At 35.4% G+C, this 20089-nt stretch overlaps 1 protein-coding gene across 11 annotated transcripts in view; it reads right to left on the bottom strand.

The window, feature by feature from the left end:
- Rcor3 (REST corepressor 3) overlaps window positions 1-20089 on the bottom strand; it is a 53562-nt gene that overhangs the window by 20425 nt on the left and 13048 nt on the right. For 10 of the 11 annotated variants that reach the window (XM_063236828.1, XM_063236829.1, XM_063236831.1 and 7 more), the window contains 3 exons: window positions 18783-18907; window positions 17969-18047; window positions 3275-3493 (listed from right to left, as the gene is read on the bottom strand). In XM_063236828.1, the coding sequence (XP_063092898.1) occupies window positions 3275-3493; window positions 17969-18047; window positions 18783-18907 (423 nt within the window). The remainder of the gene's footprint in view (window positions 1-3274; window positions 3494-17968; window positions 18048-18782; window positions 18908-20089) is intronic. The other variant, XM_063236827.1, reaches the window with a different exon arrangement.

The following is a 20089-nucleotide window of genomic DNA, read 5'->3' as shown; positions in this document are numbered from 1 at the left end:
AGGATCTCACAGGATAAAGGGAAAATAAATTAACATAAAATATGATAAATGCTAAAACATCTAACATTGTCAGGAAAGGGAGCTGGGAGAGAGAGTAGGTGAGGGAAAATAAAAAAAACAGTAATTTGCTTGTATGTATGTGGCTATAAGACAGGTCTATAGAGAATATGCTAGAGAAGCTGACCCCAATTAGGAAGGACTCAAGCAGGCCACAGGTTGTGGAGAAAGAAGGTAAATGCAGGAAGAAATATGTTCAGGGAGAGAACAACAGCAAATGGCCTGGGCAAGAAGTTAGGCTGGGGCCAGACCAAAGAATTTGGATTTTTCCTAATGACTAAAGGACACAAAAGTATTCTTAATCCAGGGAACATGGCATTTCCCTATAAAAAAGATACTTCCAGTAGTAAGGAGAACAGAATGAGATGAAGAAGATGGATTAATTTAACAGATCAGGTGAGAAATATTAAATACTTAAGCAAACTTTCATAGAACAGTAGGAATGCAAGGATGGTAATACATATAGATGGACTGAAGAAAAAGTTTTGAAAAAAAACTAAAACCCCTTTAGAAACACTTCATTGTGGAGAATTAGGAGGAAGCAAGGTTAGCTGAGGAGATGAGTGTTTGCAGCACTGCCCACTAAAATGGGGAATGCAAAAAGCAACGGGGTGCAGGAGAACCAAGTGGGACAGGAGAAATCAGTCTGAGCAAACTTTTACCATGTGACACTGTCAAGAGAACAACCAGGGAAAAGAGAACAGTTTAAAATAAAATTCCTTCTAAAAGCCAGAAAAAGTAATTCATTAAGTGTAGTGGCAGTATTGCGCATGAAGCATGAATAAGGCTGACTGAGCAAATTTTATTCCTTTGTTTTTTGAGACCTTTCAAATCATTCAGATTTTCTACAAAGGAGTGTTGTATATAAGGTATTGTCTTTCATGAACATTTATGATTTGACTAAAGACTAAGAATTTAAAGCCCTATAACACATACACCTAGGAAAGGGCAGGATCACAAAAGTCCAGAGAAAGGAATTCCAAGAAGGTAGAAGTGGCTGACAAGTGGCAAATGTTACTGTTAGTCAAGGGAGAGAAAAATAAGGAACATTAGAACAGGTGATTCATTCATAGATCATTTTTTAAAATTTTGGACAGGGTCTTGTCATGCCCAGGCTGGCCTGCCTCAGCCTCCTGGATTTAATCTCTTCCTGAGGATTATGGATATACACTACTCTGTCCAGCCACAGATGATGAGGCTTCTTCAGGGGTAGAATGGGAATCGGGTATGGGAAGACTTGGGACTGGAAAGATTGAGAGAATTAAATAGTGGCAGGAAAGCAGAAGCTGATGTAGGTATTCATTCAGGAAGTGTGATATAGAAAGAGAGGGAAATGAGACCAGCTTCGGTGAATAATCAGGGACAAGGGATACAGAAATCTGAACAGGTTCTACTAAGACAGGGGTTAGTGACCCTGTACTACGTAACTGTAAAGATCTTACATTTTAGATAAAAAATGAAGTGATACAAAATGGTCTATTTGATCAGTGAGATTACGTTTCCTTCAAACTTTTCAGAAGTTTTATACTACATGATATTTCTTAATTGCATTACATGAAAATGAAACATCTGTTTTTCTAAAGATTAAGTTTTCTAAATACAAAGCAATAAACTTAGGATGCATCACAAATGGAAGACACACAGCTGAAAAATGTAAATATGACAATCACAGCACAGTTGTCTTAAAGGCCTTCAGCATTCTCTAATGCTGGGGGAATTTCAAAGTTCTTGGCATTGCCTTTACAAAACTCGCCTACCTCCTTTGGAGACTGCTGAAGGTGAGTAGCTAGAGGAGTGAACTTCATGAGCCAACAATTTAAGTATTAGCCCTGGAAACTGTGTCACCTAGAGCTAAAAAGAAGCAGACAGAAAGAATAAGTAAGATGGTTATTGCCAGACAAAAGGAGGCAAGGCCCTAAACAAGGCTAGTATTGGAGTCAAAATGAGGGGAGTTAGCCTAGATATGGTGGTGCCAGCCTGTAATCGCAGTATGGTGGAGGCTGAGGCAGAATGATCTCAACTGAGCCTAGACTGAACCACATGGCAAGTTTAAGGCAGACCCGGACTACACAGGAACATCCTTTCTCAAAAAATAAAAACGAACAAGCAAACCCCAAACCAACCAAGCAAAGAAAAATTTAAAGAAGATTTCAGAAATAAATTATATTAACTGATTATAGCCTGGGTGTATACATACTAGGGAGGGGAATGGCAAGGATGAATCAGATGATTCTGATGTTTCAATAGAAAGGGAAGAGAAGCAAAAATATCTTTTGGCGGAAGATCTAGCAGGTAGCTGGAATTACAGCTATCAATCTTGGAAGAAAAGTCACAACTTCAAAAAACAGGTTCAAAAGTTATGGCATATAGTGTAGGGTTGGTTGATTTAGACTAAGAAAGTACAGATTTAGAGAGTACCTATATCTAAGGGATGAAGAAAAACTACAAAGAAAATAAACAGAAACAGGAAAACAAGACTGAGAGGCCACAGATCTAGTAACTGTTCACTGAGAATTGTTATATCACATATTGTTTTAAATGCTCATCATGTATTTCCTAATTCCTCTGAACACCTTATTTTGTTTTTTGCAGTTTATTTTGAACTCAGGGACTCAAGCATGGTAGGCAAGTGCTCTATTACTGAGCCACATTCTTAGCTCTTTTAATTTTTTTTGTTTTGAACCCAGGTTTCCTGGCCCAGGCCTCAAACTTGGGCTCTTCCTGCCTCTGCCTTCTGAGCTGCTTGGATGACAGTGACTCTACTTTAATTCTCCTTTGCAGATAACGGGGCTGAGAAGTTACATAGCTCTCTAAGGTCACACAAGTAGAGATGGAAAGAGTATACATCAGAAGTGAAGGTTCACAGATTCTTGGTCCCAGCTCTTATCCATCACTTGATTAGGATGACATTCTCTCAAGACTATGGCTACTACTACTGATGACGAAGACAACAGTTCTTACTGAGCATTCAAGATGTGCCCAACACTAGAATACTGTACGTGTGTTATTGCAAACAGTGCCCAATGGTCTATAATAGAAGTTTGGTTACTACTCCCCATTCCACAGGAAGCGGAAGCTTAGCAAGGCTCTCATTAGCAATAAAGGGATTCACTTGGATGATTAGGAAAAATCCATGAACAAAAGCTCCCCACCATGTGGATATGAGCAAGTAAAAATGTACAGAATCATTAAATGTATTATTTTTATTAAAAAATACCTGGCGTTTTAGTGAGATCAGTTCCATGTCCAGCTGCCTCAGGATGGTGTTGGCTGCATTGGGACTGCAGGAAACCGCAACCACGTCTTCCTGGGTCAGGTACATGCCCTTTGGTGGACGGCACTTAGAGCGCTGAGAATGATGGCGATGCTGTAAGCTCTGATACTCTCTCCTGCCCAGTCCAATCTTGCTAGTTGGGACAGGCTGCTCAGAGTTACCCTATGACAGTGAACACAGAGTAATAGACTGATCATTTCTTCTACAAACTGAAAAGTTTGCTATCAGTGTAAGTATGTGTGGCACTAAGTACACCTGAAAACTACTTCTAACCAATTACATCAAAGTCCAAACAGACACTTGCAGCATTACCAACTGGGGTGGGAAGTGTACATTGTAATGCTTCCCAGATTAACCTACAGCATTAATAAATATTTGGTTTCCAGGTCCCGGGGACCATGAATATATGAAAGAGTAAGACTCTAAACTATTCCTGTTTGCTTCAAGATGGAATGTATTTTCCTTAATAAAAGGCAAAAACGAAAACAAAAATACCCAAAAATATATAGCTTGTCAAATATAAAATTTTTCGAAATATAAAAGTAGCAAGATGTGAAAGGCAAAATTATGACAGGTACCACTGAAATCCAGAGGATTAGAAATTATTTTGAAGACTTACATTCACTGAATCAAGAGAATCTAGAAGAAATAGGTAAGTTCATAACTTTGAACCAAGAAGAAATAAAGTATCTAAGCAGACTGGTAATAAGCAATGAGATTGATATAGTAATAAAAATCTACCAGCTGTTGAATTTTAACAGTATTTTAGGGAAGAACTAGTAACGAGGCTCCTCAAATTTCTCCATGTAATTAAAAATGAGGGACACTTCCTGCTCATTCTATGAAGCTAGCATTACCCTGACACCAAATATGGGTAAAGACTTAAGAAAAAAGAAAACTGCAGACTCATGTTCTTCATAACGCGAGATGCAAAAATCCTCAGCAAAAGTCTTACAAGCTGGGCACAGTGGTACATACCTATAATTGTAACACCGGGGCAGGAAATCTGAAGCATACAAGTTTAAGCCCAGCCTGGGAAACTCTGCAAATTAATGAGATCCTGTCTTGAAATAAAAAATAGAAAAAAGGACTAGGGATATAACAGTGCAAAGGCCCTGAGTTAAACCAAAAATAAATAAAATAAACAACAATAAAAAAGATGATTGCAAACAGAATGCAACACATTGAAAAAAATCACACACCATGACCAAGTTGTTTTCACCCAGGAACAATGCAAGGATGATTCAACATACATATGTAATAAATGTGATATACCACTTAACTAGAAAAAAAATTACATTATCACCTCAATAGACAGAGAAAAAATAATAAAATCCCAGATTTCATGATACAAAAAAAAAAAAAAAAAAAAGAACCAAACTGAGGAAAGCAGGTATAAAAAGATCTTTCTTCAAACTGATAAAAGCCATGTATGACAAATAAAAGTCAGTATCATACTGAAGAAGAAAAACTGGAAGCACTGTTTCTCTAATCAGGAATGAGACAAGGGCATGTGTTCTTACCATTTCAATTCAATATAGTACTTGAAACTATAGTCAAAGGAATTAGGCAGGATAAAGAAATAAAGGAAGATGTCAATTATTCCTATTTGCATAGAATATAATTCTTTACATAAAAGACTAAAAAAGTTCTTCCAGAAGACTTTTGGGTTTGATAAGACTTTTGGATCTACTAAGCATATTTAGCAAAGCAGAAGGCTACAAATTCACACATAAAATTCAGTAAAGTTCCCCTACACTTATCATGGTGTCATGACACCATGAAGTCTTTTTTTTTGTCTTTTTGAGACAGGGTATCGCTATGCAGTTCAGGCTGGCCTTGAGCTCACTTTGTAGCCCAGGCTGGTCTCAAACTCACAATGATCCTCCTGCCTCAGCCTCCCAAGTGCTGGGATTACAGGCATGAGCCACCACACCCGGCTACCATGAAGTCTTAAGTAGTATTTCATTATTACTTGGAATATTCTTAAAATATGATACAAAAATATGTTGTTATGTGCTTCTTAAAAACTTGTCTAGCTAGACATGGCAGCATATTCCTATAATTCTAGCACTCTGACACGGTGAGCAGGAAGATTGCAAGTTCAAGCACATCTGAAAACAAAACAAAACAAAACAAAAAACAGGGCAGGAATTGAGCACTGTGCAAAGAGCCTGGGTTCAACTTCCCATGTCATAACACAAACAAATAGGTGAAAGTTTATTTTACTGAATAGACAGTAACCCAATTCTTCAGGAACTGAGTAGAATTTATAACACTGTGTAATTCAAGAGGATTCACTATTGCTCAAAGCTTGTAACAATGTTGCAGATTTGATATTCAGATAACACATCTAAAGTTGCTGGATCAGGTCTGCCCCTCCCCCTCAAAATTTGCTTCTAAACTCAGAGGAAAGTAAGGAAATTCTTCAGAGGCCAGAAATGATGAGAAAGCAGGAATCTAGAGGGATAAACAAGTATGTGGGAGCTAACATTTGCCCAAAGCCCAGGCTTCAACAGACAACTGGTACAGGGCATGCATGACACAAGCTAGAATGCTGAGAAGGGTGTTTGTTGTTTAAAGTAGAAAAAATAAAAACACTTGTGTGCTATAGAAGGGAAAGGAAGATTAAGATCATGCTCATCTCATTCTTGGGCACAAAGGAAAGAAACAAAACAAGTCTTCCTTGAGAATCCTTAACCGCCATGCTGCCTTCAACCAAGTTGGCCCCTAAATTGTATGATCTGACTAGTCTGAAAAGCCCCAAGAAAAAAATTTAACGTATCTCAGGTTATTAGTGCCTATAGACACTCAGTAGAAACAAACACATCTTGGCTGGAACACACTTTAAACTCAAGTCTCAGAAATGTGTCAATGACCAAGAAATTCTCACTAAATGAACTTCTAAAGGAAATACATCAGGAAAAAAAAATTATTTTCTAAGGATGGACTAAAATTTAAGATGTCAGGTGTGGTGATGCGTGCCTATAATCCCAGCACTTGGGAGGCTAAGGCAGGAGGATCACTATGGGTTTGAGGCCAGCTTAGGCTACAGAGTTAATTTAAGGTCAGCCTGAGCAACACAGTGAGACTGTATCAGGAAAAAAAAAAAAAAAAAAAGAATGGCAAGCAAAATAAGTTAAACATGTAGGTAGATATTTAATTTAAAAAATTTAAAAAGCAATACGTGATTTGAAGTATAGACAACAATAAAAATCGAAATGGTAGTAAAGAGTCAAAGCATTCTAAAGACTTTGTGCTCATCAAAAAGTCATTAGAGATATCAACATTGAATGAAATCATTGATGAAAATCTTTGGAGTAGCTATCTCATACACTTGTGTACTGTGGCAGCAATGGACTGATCGAGATATAAAATCCCAAACAAAAAGGGCCAAGAGATTCCTCAAAAAGAGAGAACCGAAACAGTAAAAACATTAAAAATGTCATGTTGATTAAAGGGGAAAATACAAATCCAATAGTGACACAGTACTTAGGGTTATGAATACATATTTTGAAAGAAATAAATTGTAGTATTCTCAAAAAACATAATACCTTGTGAGGAAAAGACATCACTAGAATTCCTTTTTAAGAATTTGACTTACTCTTTATTCATGTTTAGCTTGTATAAGAAGCAGCTGCCAAATAACCTCAGAGGGCTGTACATATGACCAACATGTGCTGGATAGACTGAATCAGGTACTGAGAAACTTGCTTTTGTAAATGTCCTAAAGAAACAAAACCCATGTTGGTATTTGCTGGTGGTGAGAAAAGTAAAACATCTTACTGATTTCAGAGGCCCAACATTATCAAATTATCTGCCTATTGGGCAAGATCATATTCTACATCTCACTGCACTAAATGGGAGGGTTTACTTTCAAAGCTATATGCTGCTATTAAAGAAATCTGGTTGCAGAACATCATGGATGGAACTGCAAGGCACAGGCCCTTCACTGTATCTGGTTCTAAAGAGGATACACCTAGCATCAGATGACCTTTTAAATCACCCATGGAAATACCTGAAACTTTCAAGCCAAAGAAGAAACTATCTCACATGATACTTTTGGTAAACTTATGGAAGAGTTCACATGCAGAAACCACAAATCAGGAAACCACAAATTACAAGCGAACTACCAATCAGGAAGATGAAGGCACTAAAGAAGTAACCTGTACAAAGGACAAAAGGAAGCCAGAAAAAAAAATCACAGAATACTTTAAAAAATTAATGAAATTTAGATAACAAGAGTTTTACTGTGGTCTATTTACTTAAAAGGACTTGTCAAGCTTCAATGTAAAATAATTGAGTAAAAAATCAATTTCTAATACCCGAAAAAAAAAAAAAGGCATGAAGGGAAACTTGAAAACACCAAATAAAAAGTAAAAATAGAAAAAACGTATTAGGGATACATTCACCACGAATGGCTTAAATCAGATAAAATATAAAATCCTAGCTACATGTTCTTTGTAAGACACACACACTGAAAATGTGAGGACACAGAAATACTGAAGTTAAAATAATAAAGTTAAACCAGTCTAATACTTAACAAAAATAAGACAATGGAGCTATATTATACCTTCAGCACAAATGAGATGGAGCTATATCATACCTTTAAAACAAGATGTAAGAGATGAAAAAATCTCTACATTGATTTAAAAAAAGGCTCAGTTCAGCAATAAAATAATTCTAGATTTGTATGCACCTAATGACTATACTTCAAAATATAAAAAAGCATTATTTCTCAATAATTGAACAAACAAAACAACTGGTAAGATGAACTGAAAAATAACCAAACTAGGAATCTGGCAAGCAGTAACAATATAGATTTTAACTACAAAACTGATAAGCTGAAATTAACAGATACATAAAACCTTAAAACCAACAGGGTATTATGTTTTAGGCTTGGAAGTTTAAAACATGTCAGGAAACACAACACTCCAGGACACAGCAGTCTGAAAGAAAATAGAAACATGACAAGAGAGAGCAGCTTACATTCAAGCTGCTGAACCTGGGAAAATAAGCCCAGGAGAAGCAAATACAAAAGAGAAGCAGTGTAGTAACCATGCAATGTTAGACACAGCATCAGCGGACATAAAGAAATACCTTCATGACCTCATAGGCGAATTTAAAACTGTAATTCTGATCCAAATGAGGCAAGATATAAAAAGATTAATTAAAGAAATATAAGCCCCTCCCAAGAGAACACAGATGGAAGAACGGAAGAACTCAGAAAAGAGAAACCTTCGATGAAGAATTTAAACATAACCTAGAATACATGAAACAGATCCAAAGAAATTACCAGGAAACTAAAAACTCCATTTAAAGCTGGCAAAATGCCTTGACAGAAACTAAAGTTAGCTTTTTGAAACCTGAAGAAAGATTTATGATATATGATTGCGAAAGAAAAGATCTCTTAAAACTAAGGAACCAGAAAGAAACAATTCAAAGCCTAGAAGACGACAAAAGGATATATAATTTAAGAATAAAACACATGAGCAAAGAAGCAGGAGTAACCAAAAACGAACTACAAAGACTATTCACAGATATAATAAAGGAAAATTTCCCAAGCATAGGCAAAAGAAATGATATCCAGATAAATGAGGCATACAGAACTCCAGCCACCTATAACCAAAACAGATCTACACCCAGACATATAATAATCAAGATTCCAGAAACCCACCAAAAGAACAGAATATTAAAAACAGCCAGGGAAAAGCAGCAGATTATCTCGGATGGAAAAATTATGAAAATAACAACACACTTATCAACACAAACTCTCAAATCGAGAAGAGCCTAGAGGGAAATGGTGTAAGCCCTGAAAGAAAATAATCTGCAACCAAGACTGATGTACCCAGAAAAACTCTCTCTCAAAATTAATGGAAAAATAAGATGTTTCCAAGATAAGGAGGAACTGTGGGAGTTCATGGCCACCAAACCAAACCCTACAAAAAATATGGAAGGACATTCCAGAAAGAGAGGAAAAATTACCAGGAATCCAGCAACAGTGGCAGACAGTGGAATGAAGGAATAAAGTGGACAAATTATAGCAGAAAAGTAGAATAGCAGACACGAGGCAGATATGGTAAGCTATAATCTCTAACATGGATAGCCATGATACACTTAAAAAAAAAAAAAAGAAACACAGGCAGAGTAGGAGGCAGGTTCCATCAAGATGCTCTGAATAGGAAATACACTCAACCTGAAAGAGGGTTAATAAACTGAAAGTCAAAGATGAGAAAGCAATGCTCTATGTGACAGGAAACCAGAGAGAAGTAGGGACAACTCATCCAGCAGCAGCAGACAGATTAGAAAGCTATGATAATTTTGGGCAGTGTAGAACTACACAGCTGGAAGGAAGGAAAATCCTATCACTTTAGTAAGTAAAGGAGTACAGCTCAAGATCAAACTCAGGGGTAAAAAGGTTCAGCAACACTCAGATACACAACAGGCTGGCCCCCTAATCTAAAAACTAAAGGGGCCATTGGGACCCAAAACATACAAAGCAACCAGAGAAGGGGAAAGGTGAAAAACAGCCTAAAAAAAGGAAGGCAGAGGTTATTGTTAATAGTGTATCAGGATTTAAAAGTCACAGTAGTCTTATCACTGTTTAGTTTGATTTTATTTTGTTCCGGTTTGTCCACTCATTATCAGATTTGAGGGCACAGATATCTAACCTAAAAATAGCAGGATATACCATGGTAACTATCCTTAATTTCCTATTAACTTAAATTGAAACCCTGTATTACTTACATTGTCTTACTATGACTGATATTATTTGAAGCTGGTTTGTTAGACCACTGTTTTGCTTTGACTGATTTTATTCGAATTTGATATGCTTGATAGTATCAAATATAAGAGTAGAGGCAACTATTCTGAAGACGACAAGATATAAAAGATATACATACCGGTTTTGAATATTAACCACTTTCAAGTCCTACAATGTCATCAAAGTTGTGTTTTTATAAAAATAGCTATGTAATACTATGTTTAACTATATTAAGCCTGATGATATAGAAAAGTCTATTGAAAATAACAAGAGAAAGCATAGTAACTATGGTAGATCACCTAATATTGTGGTCTTATGTGTCTTTTTCATTGCATATTTTTCTAGGAATTTGTTTGGTTGTCTTGTGATGATCTGTTTTTCCCTATAATACAGAGAGGATAGAAACATCAGCCACAGCAAGTAGACAAGACAGACAAATAAAAGGAATAAAGATAGGAAAGGAGTAAGTTAAACTATCATTATTTGCAGATGACATGATACACTAGATAGAAGACCCCAAAATTCACTTAAAGACTTCTAGATATAATAATCAAATTCAGAAATGTAGCTGGATACAAAGTCAACACTCAAAAATCAATAGTATTCCTGTACATGAACAACAAACTCACTGAGAGGGAAATAAGAGAAACCATACGTTTCACAGTAGCATCCAAAAAAAAAAAAAAAAAAAAAAAGTTAGGAATCAGTCTAACAAAGGAAGTAAAAGATCTATTCAGTGAAAAAAACAGTATTCTGAAAAAAGATATCAAAGAGGACCTCAGAAAATGGAAAGACATCCCTGTTCATGGATATGAAAAATAAACGTGAAAATGGCCATTCTCCCAAAATCATTATACAGATTTAATGCAATCCCAATCCAATTACCATTAGCATACCTCACAGATCTAGAGAAATCATTCCTAAAATACATCTGGAACCAGGAGAGACCTAGAATAGCAAAGGCCATTCTGGGCAACAAAGGCAAGGCAGGAAGCATCACAATCCCTGACTCAAAGCTATATTACAAAGCTACTGTGATAACATCAGCCTGGTAGTAAAATAAAAACAGACTTGAAGATCAGTGGGACAGATTAGAAGATACAACCACAACTACAAACACACTCAGCCCCCTTATCTTTGATAAAGGGGTCAAATATGTTCATGCATATTTTTTTGCATAAATATGGAAGAAACAAAGCCTCTTTGTTAAGTGGTGCTGGAAACACTGGTTTCCCCTATACCAACAACTAAAGCTAGGCCCATGCCTATCACCATGCACTAAACTAAAGTAAAAATGAATCAAAGATCTAAATATTAAAACAGAAACACTAAATATACTGGAAGACAAAGTAGGTAGAAATCTTGAAGACATAGGGGTTGGTAGAGAATTCATGAACAAAAATCAAACTGCACGGGAAATACTTCTCAAAATCAACAACTGGTATCTCAGCTTATTAAAAAGTTTTTGCATGTTGAAAGAAATCTCCAACAGAGTACAAAGAAAACCCATGAATTGGGAAAAAAATCTTAAGTCAACTGCCCTTCAGACAAAGGACTTCCATCTAGAACATATAAAGAACTAAAAAATCTGACCCCTGAAATTCGAAGACCCAATCAAAAAATGGGCATCTGAGATCAATACATACTTTTCAGATGAAGAAATACAAATGGCAAGTAAATACAGGAAAAATTGTTCAACATCATTGGTTATTACAGAAATGCAAATTAAATCCATACTGAGATTCCATTTCACTCCAGAAAGAATAGCCAAAATCAAGAAATCCACTAGTATTAAATGCTTGAGAGGCTGTGGGGGATAAAGGAACTCTTCTGCAATGTTGGTGGGAGTGTAGACTGGTACAATCATTGTGGAGGTTCCTCAAAAGGCTGAGATTGGTGATCCTGTTTGATCCAGCTATTCCACTTTTGGGCATATTCCCAGAACTGAAAACATCATACCACAGTGATATATGTGCAATCATTTTATAGCAGCGTAATTTGTAATAGCTAAATCTTGGAAACAATCCAAATGCCCCTCCACTGAGGAATGTATAAAAACAGATGTTATATTTATATGACTTACTACTCAGCTATAAAGACCACATTGAGACTTTTATAAGTAAATAGATGTGACTTGAGACCATATTCATAAGTGAAACAAATAAAACGCCTATGTGTAGATACTGTATTGTCTCCCTAGTGTAAGAAACCGAAAGAGTAAATAAGGTACAAAATTTTGAATAAATGTTGTGAAAGGGTAAGAAACTGCTTAGAGGAAAAAATAACTCAGAGAAAAGAAGTGAAATAGATGTAAATTTGTTTATATATATTCTTAAGATTACTAAGATGATTGTACGACTAATTCTATTAGTTCTTGCAGCATAACAGATAACATCTGTAGATCGATTTTGCATGACTATATCTGGTAATTCAAGTAAGACTTATGAAGATAACTATGCAAAACAACAAAAATTGTTATGTTCTTACCACCTTGTTTTGAAAGCCCACATTGTTATTGTTTGGGGTTCTTAGATATAGTTATTTTTTTTTTTCACTCCAAAACAGAAAGGATAGATGTACATGTTTAGGCTTCTGTATGCCTAGAACTACACTTAGAACTTACAAGAACTGATTTTAGTATGGGTGACAGCATGAACAACTACACTGAAGAAAACAAGACACCACGGTAGCCACTGATGATTTCCTATTATTTTGATTCAAAAGCCAATACTTCTTTTATTCTTGATTTTGATTGGTTTTAGTCTGTTTTCAATTATTGAGTCCAATATGTATGAAGATATGGACAGCTATTTTGAAGCAAACAAGAGACATTATGATAGCCATTATGGACTTTCTACTGTCCAGTTTTGAAAGCCCTTATGGCTCTCATTCTTGTGTTTTGATTGCTTTTATACTATTTTGATATGTATTAACTTATTGTATGTGAAGGCAGGGACAACTACTTTGAAGAAAACAAGAGACATTATGGTAGCCACTGTGGATTTCCTGCTGTCTTTTTCTGAAATCCTGAGTTATTTGCATTTTTTTACTCTGCTTTCCTTTGTCGTTTTTATTCTCTTTAAAATAAAAAAAAATAAAAAATATAAAGCAGCATATAAAGTTTTGAATATATACATATTTTTCATAAAGTAGCTTTTTTTATAAAACAAGGAATAAAAAGATAAACTTTTATCTTTGCTACATACATTTAACCAAAGGATTCCATAAAACACTTCTAATTTTTAGTGCCCCCACCCCCAAAACTTTTTAAAAAATATTTTCTATCTTTAAGAAGATAAACATCCAATAAAAAGAAAGTAGTTACAAATCCACAGAAGGGGCCACGGATTTACCTTAGCAGTGTAAGCGACTGCCTGGCAAGCACGAAGTTGTGAGTTTGATCCCCAGTAGCAAAAATCAAAACAAACAAAGAAGAAAAAGAAAAAAACCCACAGAAAATAAGCACTTAGAAAGATGCACTAAATAGCCCATAATTACATGTAAAAACATTCAGCTTCATTAATAATCTGATGAAACAGGACCATGAGATACCATCTCTTATTGCCAGATTTGTAACATTTTAATTTTGAACATTATCAAATATTGGCAAGGAAATGGACAATGGACACTCACTGATCAACAGAAGTATATCAGATGTAGAAAATGATCTGTCATTACCCAGTAAAGCTGAAAACAGCTATTCCCTAAAATAGGTGACTCCATTCCAAACAGTTCCAAAGCACCGTTGCTCACTAAGTCACTATAGGAATTAAGTGGAATGATCTGTGCTGACAAGACAGCTGGCATCCCTCCTCCCTGCCCACTCTATGACAGTGGTGCCCAACAATCACTGTAACAACAAAAACCATTTGCATAATTTCTAAATATCCTTTATGGGAACAATACTAAATCCTGATGACAACTATTATTCCAAACGTTTGCATATAGATCCAGAACAAAATCCTATCAGCATTGCTCATAAAAACAAAGCACTCTCTCCTGAAAAACCCCACTGGAAATGATGCTCATCGGTAGGAATAAATTACTACACACACACACATACATACATACATAAATACTGGAATGCTAAAGTATAACAACAAAATGAATTGCCAAAAATAACAAATACTTAAAAAAAAAAAGATTCCATTTTTAAAAGACTTGAAACAGACAAAATGAAATGATTACCTAGTGATACACATTTATGTAATAAAATATTTTTTAAATAAGTTTCAGGATAGTGGTGCTCTGGAAAGAAAAGGGTATACATTTAAGGAAACATACAAACAAAATTTTTGTTTCTTAAGTTTAATAATGGATACACTGTAGACATTTTATGAGACGCATAGCGTATAATTTTTAAAAGCTAAAATAAAAACTCTCTATATAATATGTTAACAGGCAAAAAGTAGGTGGAAAGATATCTGCTAAAGGCCATGGTGTGGTACTTTTCCTGCCTGGTATCCCTATGATTTTTGAAATGGCAGAGAAATTAGTGAAGCTGCTGACATATGGCACTAGTCCTGAACCATAATCTTCCAACACCTTTTTAATGCCTCTTAACTTATACTCACCTCAGATGTTTTCAAATAGAATAGGATCATAGGCAAACAGAAGACCAAAAGAGGAGACATCATCTTGCATAGTTAGCCATAACAGTACATTGTAGATAACTAAAACCAAATTCCTTGTCTTTCATACTTGCACATGAAGTTCATAAAATATATTCTCATCTATCATAAATAATTTTAAAGGATGCTTAATATGTGTCAGGCCCAGGCAGTAAAAAGATAGGTAAAATACAGTATACAGTTCTTGCTCTTAAATAGTTACTATCTAGGGATATGCACATGTATTTGCATATACACGCAAGTGTGTGTTGGAGAGAGAAGAGATAGGGGAGGACCTATGAGTAAACAGATACTGATCAGAGAGCAATTAGAACTGCGACAAATTTAAGGAAAAATAAGGAGGTTATCAAATCAAGGTAAGTTGCAAGATTTTGTAAAGAAGTTACTTACGTCTTATAGATATAAGAATGAAGAATTTGGTAGGCAGATTTGGGGGAAAAGAAGAAATTCCAGACCAAAGGGACCAATTTAAGCATAGACCAAAAGCCAGGGAACTGGAAGGCATTTGTAAGCTGAAATACGTGGGATGTGGTGTGGAATGCCTACTGGATAGTTTAGTGTTTGATCCTACAGCAAAGCAATGGAAAGTTGCAAACAGTGAATCTGATTTTTAAGCTTGGTTTGGTAACAGATCAGCTAATGAGCTTGAAGGTGGTATGAAGACTCTAGAGACAGAGCACTAAGACAGAAAATAGTCAAGGCAATCCAGACAAGAGATGAGACCTAAAAAGTCAAAAAATGGAACAGAGGGATGAGGACAATGTCAGCTGTTAAGACAGTGAAATACAATAATGGCAAAATGAATGCAATATTAGTAAGAAAGAAAAATGCCACTAAAACAAGAGGTACACTGGACTATGAGGAAGGTGATACAAAAGTCAAAGATTCTAAAGAATGGAAGGCTCAGTAGTGCAAAATGAGAAAGCACACCTGGAACACGAATAATCAGTCACTTCCTAACTAACCAATGATGAAGCCATCAGCTGGCTGTTAGGCACTTTCAATAGAGTATGGACGAAGATGCCCACCCCTACGGCGAGCTGAAGAGTGAGGCTATGGCAGCCTCATTAAGGCACATGGCTGTTTCCAGAGCAGCTGGGAGAGTCAAGCTTTCAGATGGAGACTTGAACACACTCTTGGGCTCAGTGAAAAAGTTTACTGATGCACAGTGCAGAAAAGATAGGAAGAAATGGATACCATCGAACGGGCAGTGAAACTGTAGAAAGCAAAAGTAGGAACGTAACTGTAAGACAGAGGCACTTGGGCATGAGACTCTTCATTCGACAATTATTTATTGAATATCTGCGAGATGCCAGTAACTGTGCAAAGTGCTCGGGGATAAACAATGCACAACTCAATCCTTGACTTTCAAGAGTTTACAGTTTAGTGGGAAAAAAAGAATGAAGTATGTTCTAAATACAAACACACCAAGATGAAAAGGGTAGGGTGTTAGCCTAGGTTAGAGGAAGTGGTAGACCGTTAGGTAGTGCCTGCGTGGTATTTTCTTGTGAAACAAGGTGAAAATATCTGCCAGATGTTAGAGGGGGAAGTGGGGTCAAGAGATGTCAGGCAATGTGCGGAAAGCAATAAATGTTCATGATAGTTTCCAGATAATAAAACAGCAACTTGTATTCAAGATTTACCGTGTCCTAGATACTTCAAAACAACGCCATCATTTTCATTTTGCTAGTGAAATAACTGAGAGCTAGAAGTTAAACTCCGAGATACACTCAGGACTATCCTGAGACTAGAACCTATGTTTTTGTAACAGCGAAAATTCACCTGAGTCATTTCTCCTTTGCTGTGCTTCTCAGTCTAAGAACACAACTGATCTAGGATTTTGGGTTTATATGGGTACAAAAAAAAACACAAAAAAACAAAAAAAACAAAAAAAAAACAGATGTTGCAGAAGACTAAGGGAAATGGGGAGTAAAATAAGTGGGGAAATGGAGAAGAAAGAAATTCAAATAATTAACCATTCTACAGTCTGTAGTTCAAGGAAATGGAGTTAAGCAGATGGGCGCAGGAGGAGGGATGAAGAAATTGAAGAATTTCAAATACTCCGTAATAGAAAGAAAATGAAATACCAGGTTGAGGCAGAGTAAAATTTTTAAAATGTCATTAGAAGACTTTGAAGTGATTTTATAGGCCCAGAATAGGCCATGAAATTCAATTTAAGAAAAATGTCATACTGGATGAAGTCATATATTTAGTAAACAACAAGTTTAAACAAACAGATCTACTATCTCCAATTTCAACATGATTTTATTATTTCAAGGCTGCCTATGTACTTCCCAAGCCTTTATCAATGTTTTGGCTTTTGTATTTCTTTCCCAGTCATTCGGTGGTACCGCAGTCTACAAACTTAAGATTTTGAGGAAGATGGCTGTTTGTGTGAGGAAGATGGCCACTGTCATGTTTATCACCTGATGTGGAGGTTGTGGATGGAAGCAAAATTCTGTGAAATGCTTTTGTTTGTACACTGAATTGTTTAAAAACAGAAGCATCTGTGAACTATTACTGTAATTCCTTGCCTTGTTAAACAGAGCATGTACATCAACCTTGCTTTTCTTAACGACTTTCAGCTGTCATCCTCGTCATCCCATTGTGGCAGATGAGTACTTCTCTAGTTGAGGAGTCTTCCATCTCTTCTTTAGAGGCAGCTCTTAATTTTCATTGCTGTTCAGTATTCTTTTTACTACTTTAATTTGCCAAATAGAACAAAACAAAAAAAAAATTTCCAAGAAAAACTGGGTAATAAAACCTAGAAAGTTTAATGTCATATCTAATACTACATGGGGTAAGGATGGTTTTATCTCTTTTCTATGAATTAAACACCAGGGATTGTGGCAGGGTTTCTATATTTGATTAGAAAAGATAACCCCAAATCATTTAAAATATTGGCTGTGATTGAAGTGAGTGTATTTCCAAAAGCCTCTAACTGGGATTGAAATTTACTACCTCTGAAACCAATGATGGCAAACTTATAGCACATTTGTCATTTGTTTTTAAGACAAAAGATGTTAATGTTTGAGTTGTTTTTGCTAAACTAAAACCTCAGTATTCAGTCAGGCATTATTGCAGTGTAGGCACTTCATGATAAGTAAATGAGTTTTGGGTTGCTGGTAGAGTTTGTCATCACTGTCCTAAACATTCTATAAAAAAGGTTTTTCTTAATATGAAATACTCTTCATCCTTAATGAGATTTATAGAAAACTTACAAGGACTTCTAGTGCTCATTACCTCTTTTTTAGCTTCTTTTTTAGGATCATAGTCACTATCATTCCCATCCATTGGGTGTGTTTCTTCCACATCCTCATCACTAAGAAAGAAAGATTGGTAAATTTAGTTATTTTTACTTCTGCTCGAATGTGCATGTCAAACTGTAATATTACTTCTAATAATACTACTACATATTCTTTAAGAGCACAAGAAATGTCATTAGGAAGAAGAATTCATAATTTAGATTTCTGTAGTGTTTAGAAACATCTTTTGGGGCTTACAGAATCATTTTAGCAAACATTTCTCACTAAAAAATACTTAATGGGAAAGAAATTTAGAAAAAAATCATTTGAGAAAGAGAACACAAACAATTTGAATAATACTTATAATTTTACTTCTTTCATTGAAGAGTAGAGGCAGACAAAACAGCCAGAAAAGGATTTTATACTACCAGGATGATATAGCAACAATCACAGGGATTTCAGTTACTCAGGTAATTATGGGAAGGACTCCTTCCACAAAATCTTTTTTTTTTTTAACTCATGCTTGCTGGGCAGGCGCTTATGCCACTGAGCTAATATAATATAGTCTAAATATATGTATTACCTATGTCAATATTAAAAGGAAACATATGTAACTATGGTTGAAGAGCTGAAGAGAGTTCTTAATATTTACACTTCTGACCATTTGGCATTTTGCTGTCAGAGCAGACACAAATGTAAGAATAGGAAGAATTTACAGTGTGTTGTAATAATTTTTGTGCCTTATTAAATATAAGCAATCCAATGCAATGTCCCTCACTCACACTGTAACTAAATAGAGGGATCCAACCTACCTGTCCCCCTGATTATGTCTATTGGCTAGTTTACGAGCCTGGCGATCCATTAAACTTGTCCTAGAGCGTGTTTTTTTCCAAGAATAGTAATATTTTACAAGGCTTGCAATTGTCTTATCTGGAAGCTTCAAAAAAACCGTGTTAACATTAGCAGGATTAATTCATTAAACTCTAACAAAATGAATATTATTCTTTGATAATAAAAACATAAATGAACACTATTTGATAGGTACCTTTATGAATTATTAGAGCTAGACACACCAGTGTCATTCATATTTGTGGACTGGTATTACTAGTTCTGGGGGAGAAGAGGAAGATGTCACTGACTTGGTAACAATGTCCCCATAAGTTCACAGCTTCTTTCTTTCCTTCAAGAGCTACTTGATTCCCACTTGCCCACAGAAATTGGTATTTTGAGATATAATTCAGATAATATAAAATTTACTATGTAAAGTGTACAATTTAGTAGTTTATAGTTATACTGTTACCACTATCTAATGCTGTAATATTTTTATAACCTCAAAAAGAAACCCCATACCCATTAGCACTCACTCCCTAGTTTCCCTTCCCCAAGTCCCTGACAACAACTAATCTACTTCTCTCTCTCTGCATTTATATGAAGGTTTTATATAAATAGAATCACACTAAATGTTACCTTTTGAATCTGGCTTCTTTCATTTGGCAAAATGTTCTCAAGAATTTACACTATTGTTAATAAATTTTTTAACCACTGTTTTAAATCTAGGACTTAAGATCACAAATAATGCGAACAAACTTCAGACACCAGAGTCTTGGAATATTAAAGTAACCAATGATCTTGCACTTATTTGTCATACTAGCAAATGAGACAAACTTCCTACCAAAAATGTTCTCTGCAATCACAGAAGGTACCTAAAAGTATCTTGCAAACAATAATTTTTATTTATTCTGGTTAAAACAGTTTAACACAGTAACTTCTCAGACTTGTATTATTTTAAGAAATACTAAACATTTAAGAACTGGAAATACAGAGCAGTAATTTAACTATCAAAAAAGCAGCAACACCTGAACAATACTGAAATAATACAGAATTTTTAAAATGGGCTTTCATATCCAAAAAGATACAAAGAACCAAATCCTAATGTCAAAAGACAAACATTTAAAAATAAATTATGGTTTTTTTCTGAAACAAATATTTAGCAACTATGACATACATATTTTTGTCAAAAATTATGTCACACCATGGTCATGCATGAATGATCACAGAAAATAGAACTAAATGCAAGTAAATAGATCTATTTCAATACATTTTTAAAATTAAAGTCAAA

The sequence above is a fragment of the Cavia porcellus genome, unplaced genomic scaffold (genome assembly GCF_034190915.1).
Source record: "Cavia porcellus strain 051 isolate PalLab524CR breed Dunkin Hartley unplaced genomic scaffold, mCavPor4.1 scaffold_26, whole genome shotgun sequence".
Taxonomy (NCBI): domain Eukaryota; kingdom Metazoa; phylum Chordata; class Mammalia; order Rodentia; family Caviidae; genus Cavia; species Cavia porcellus.
This window is presented reverse-complemented; position numbering and strand designations above follow the sequence as displayed.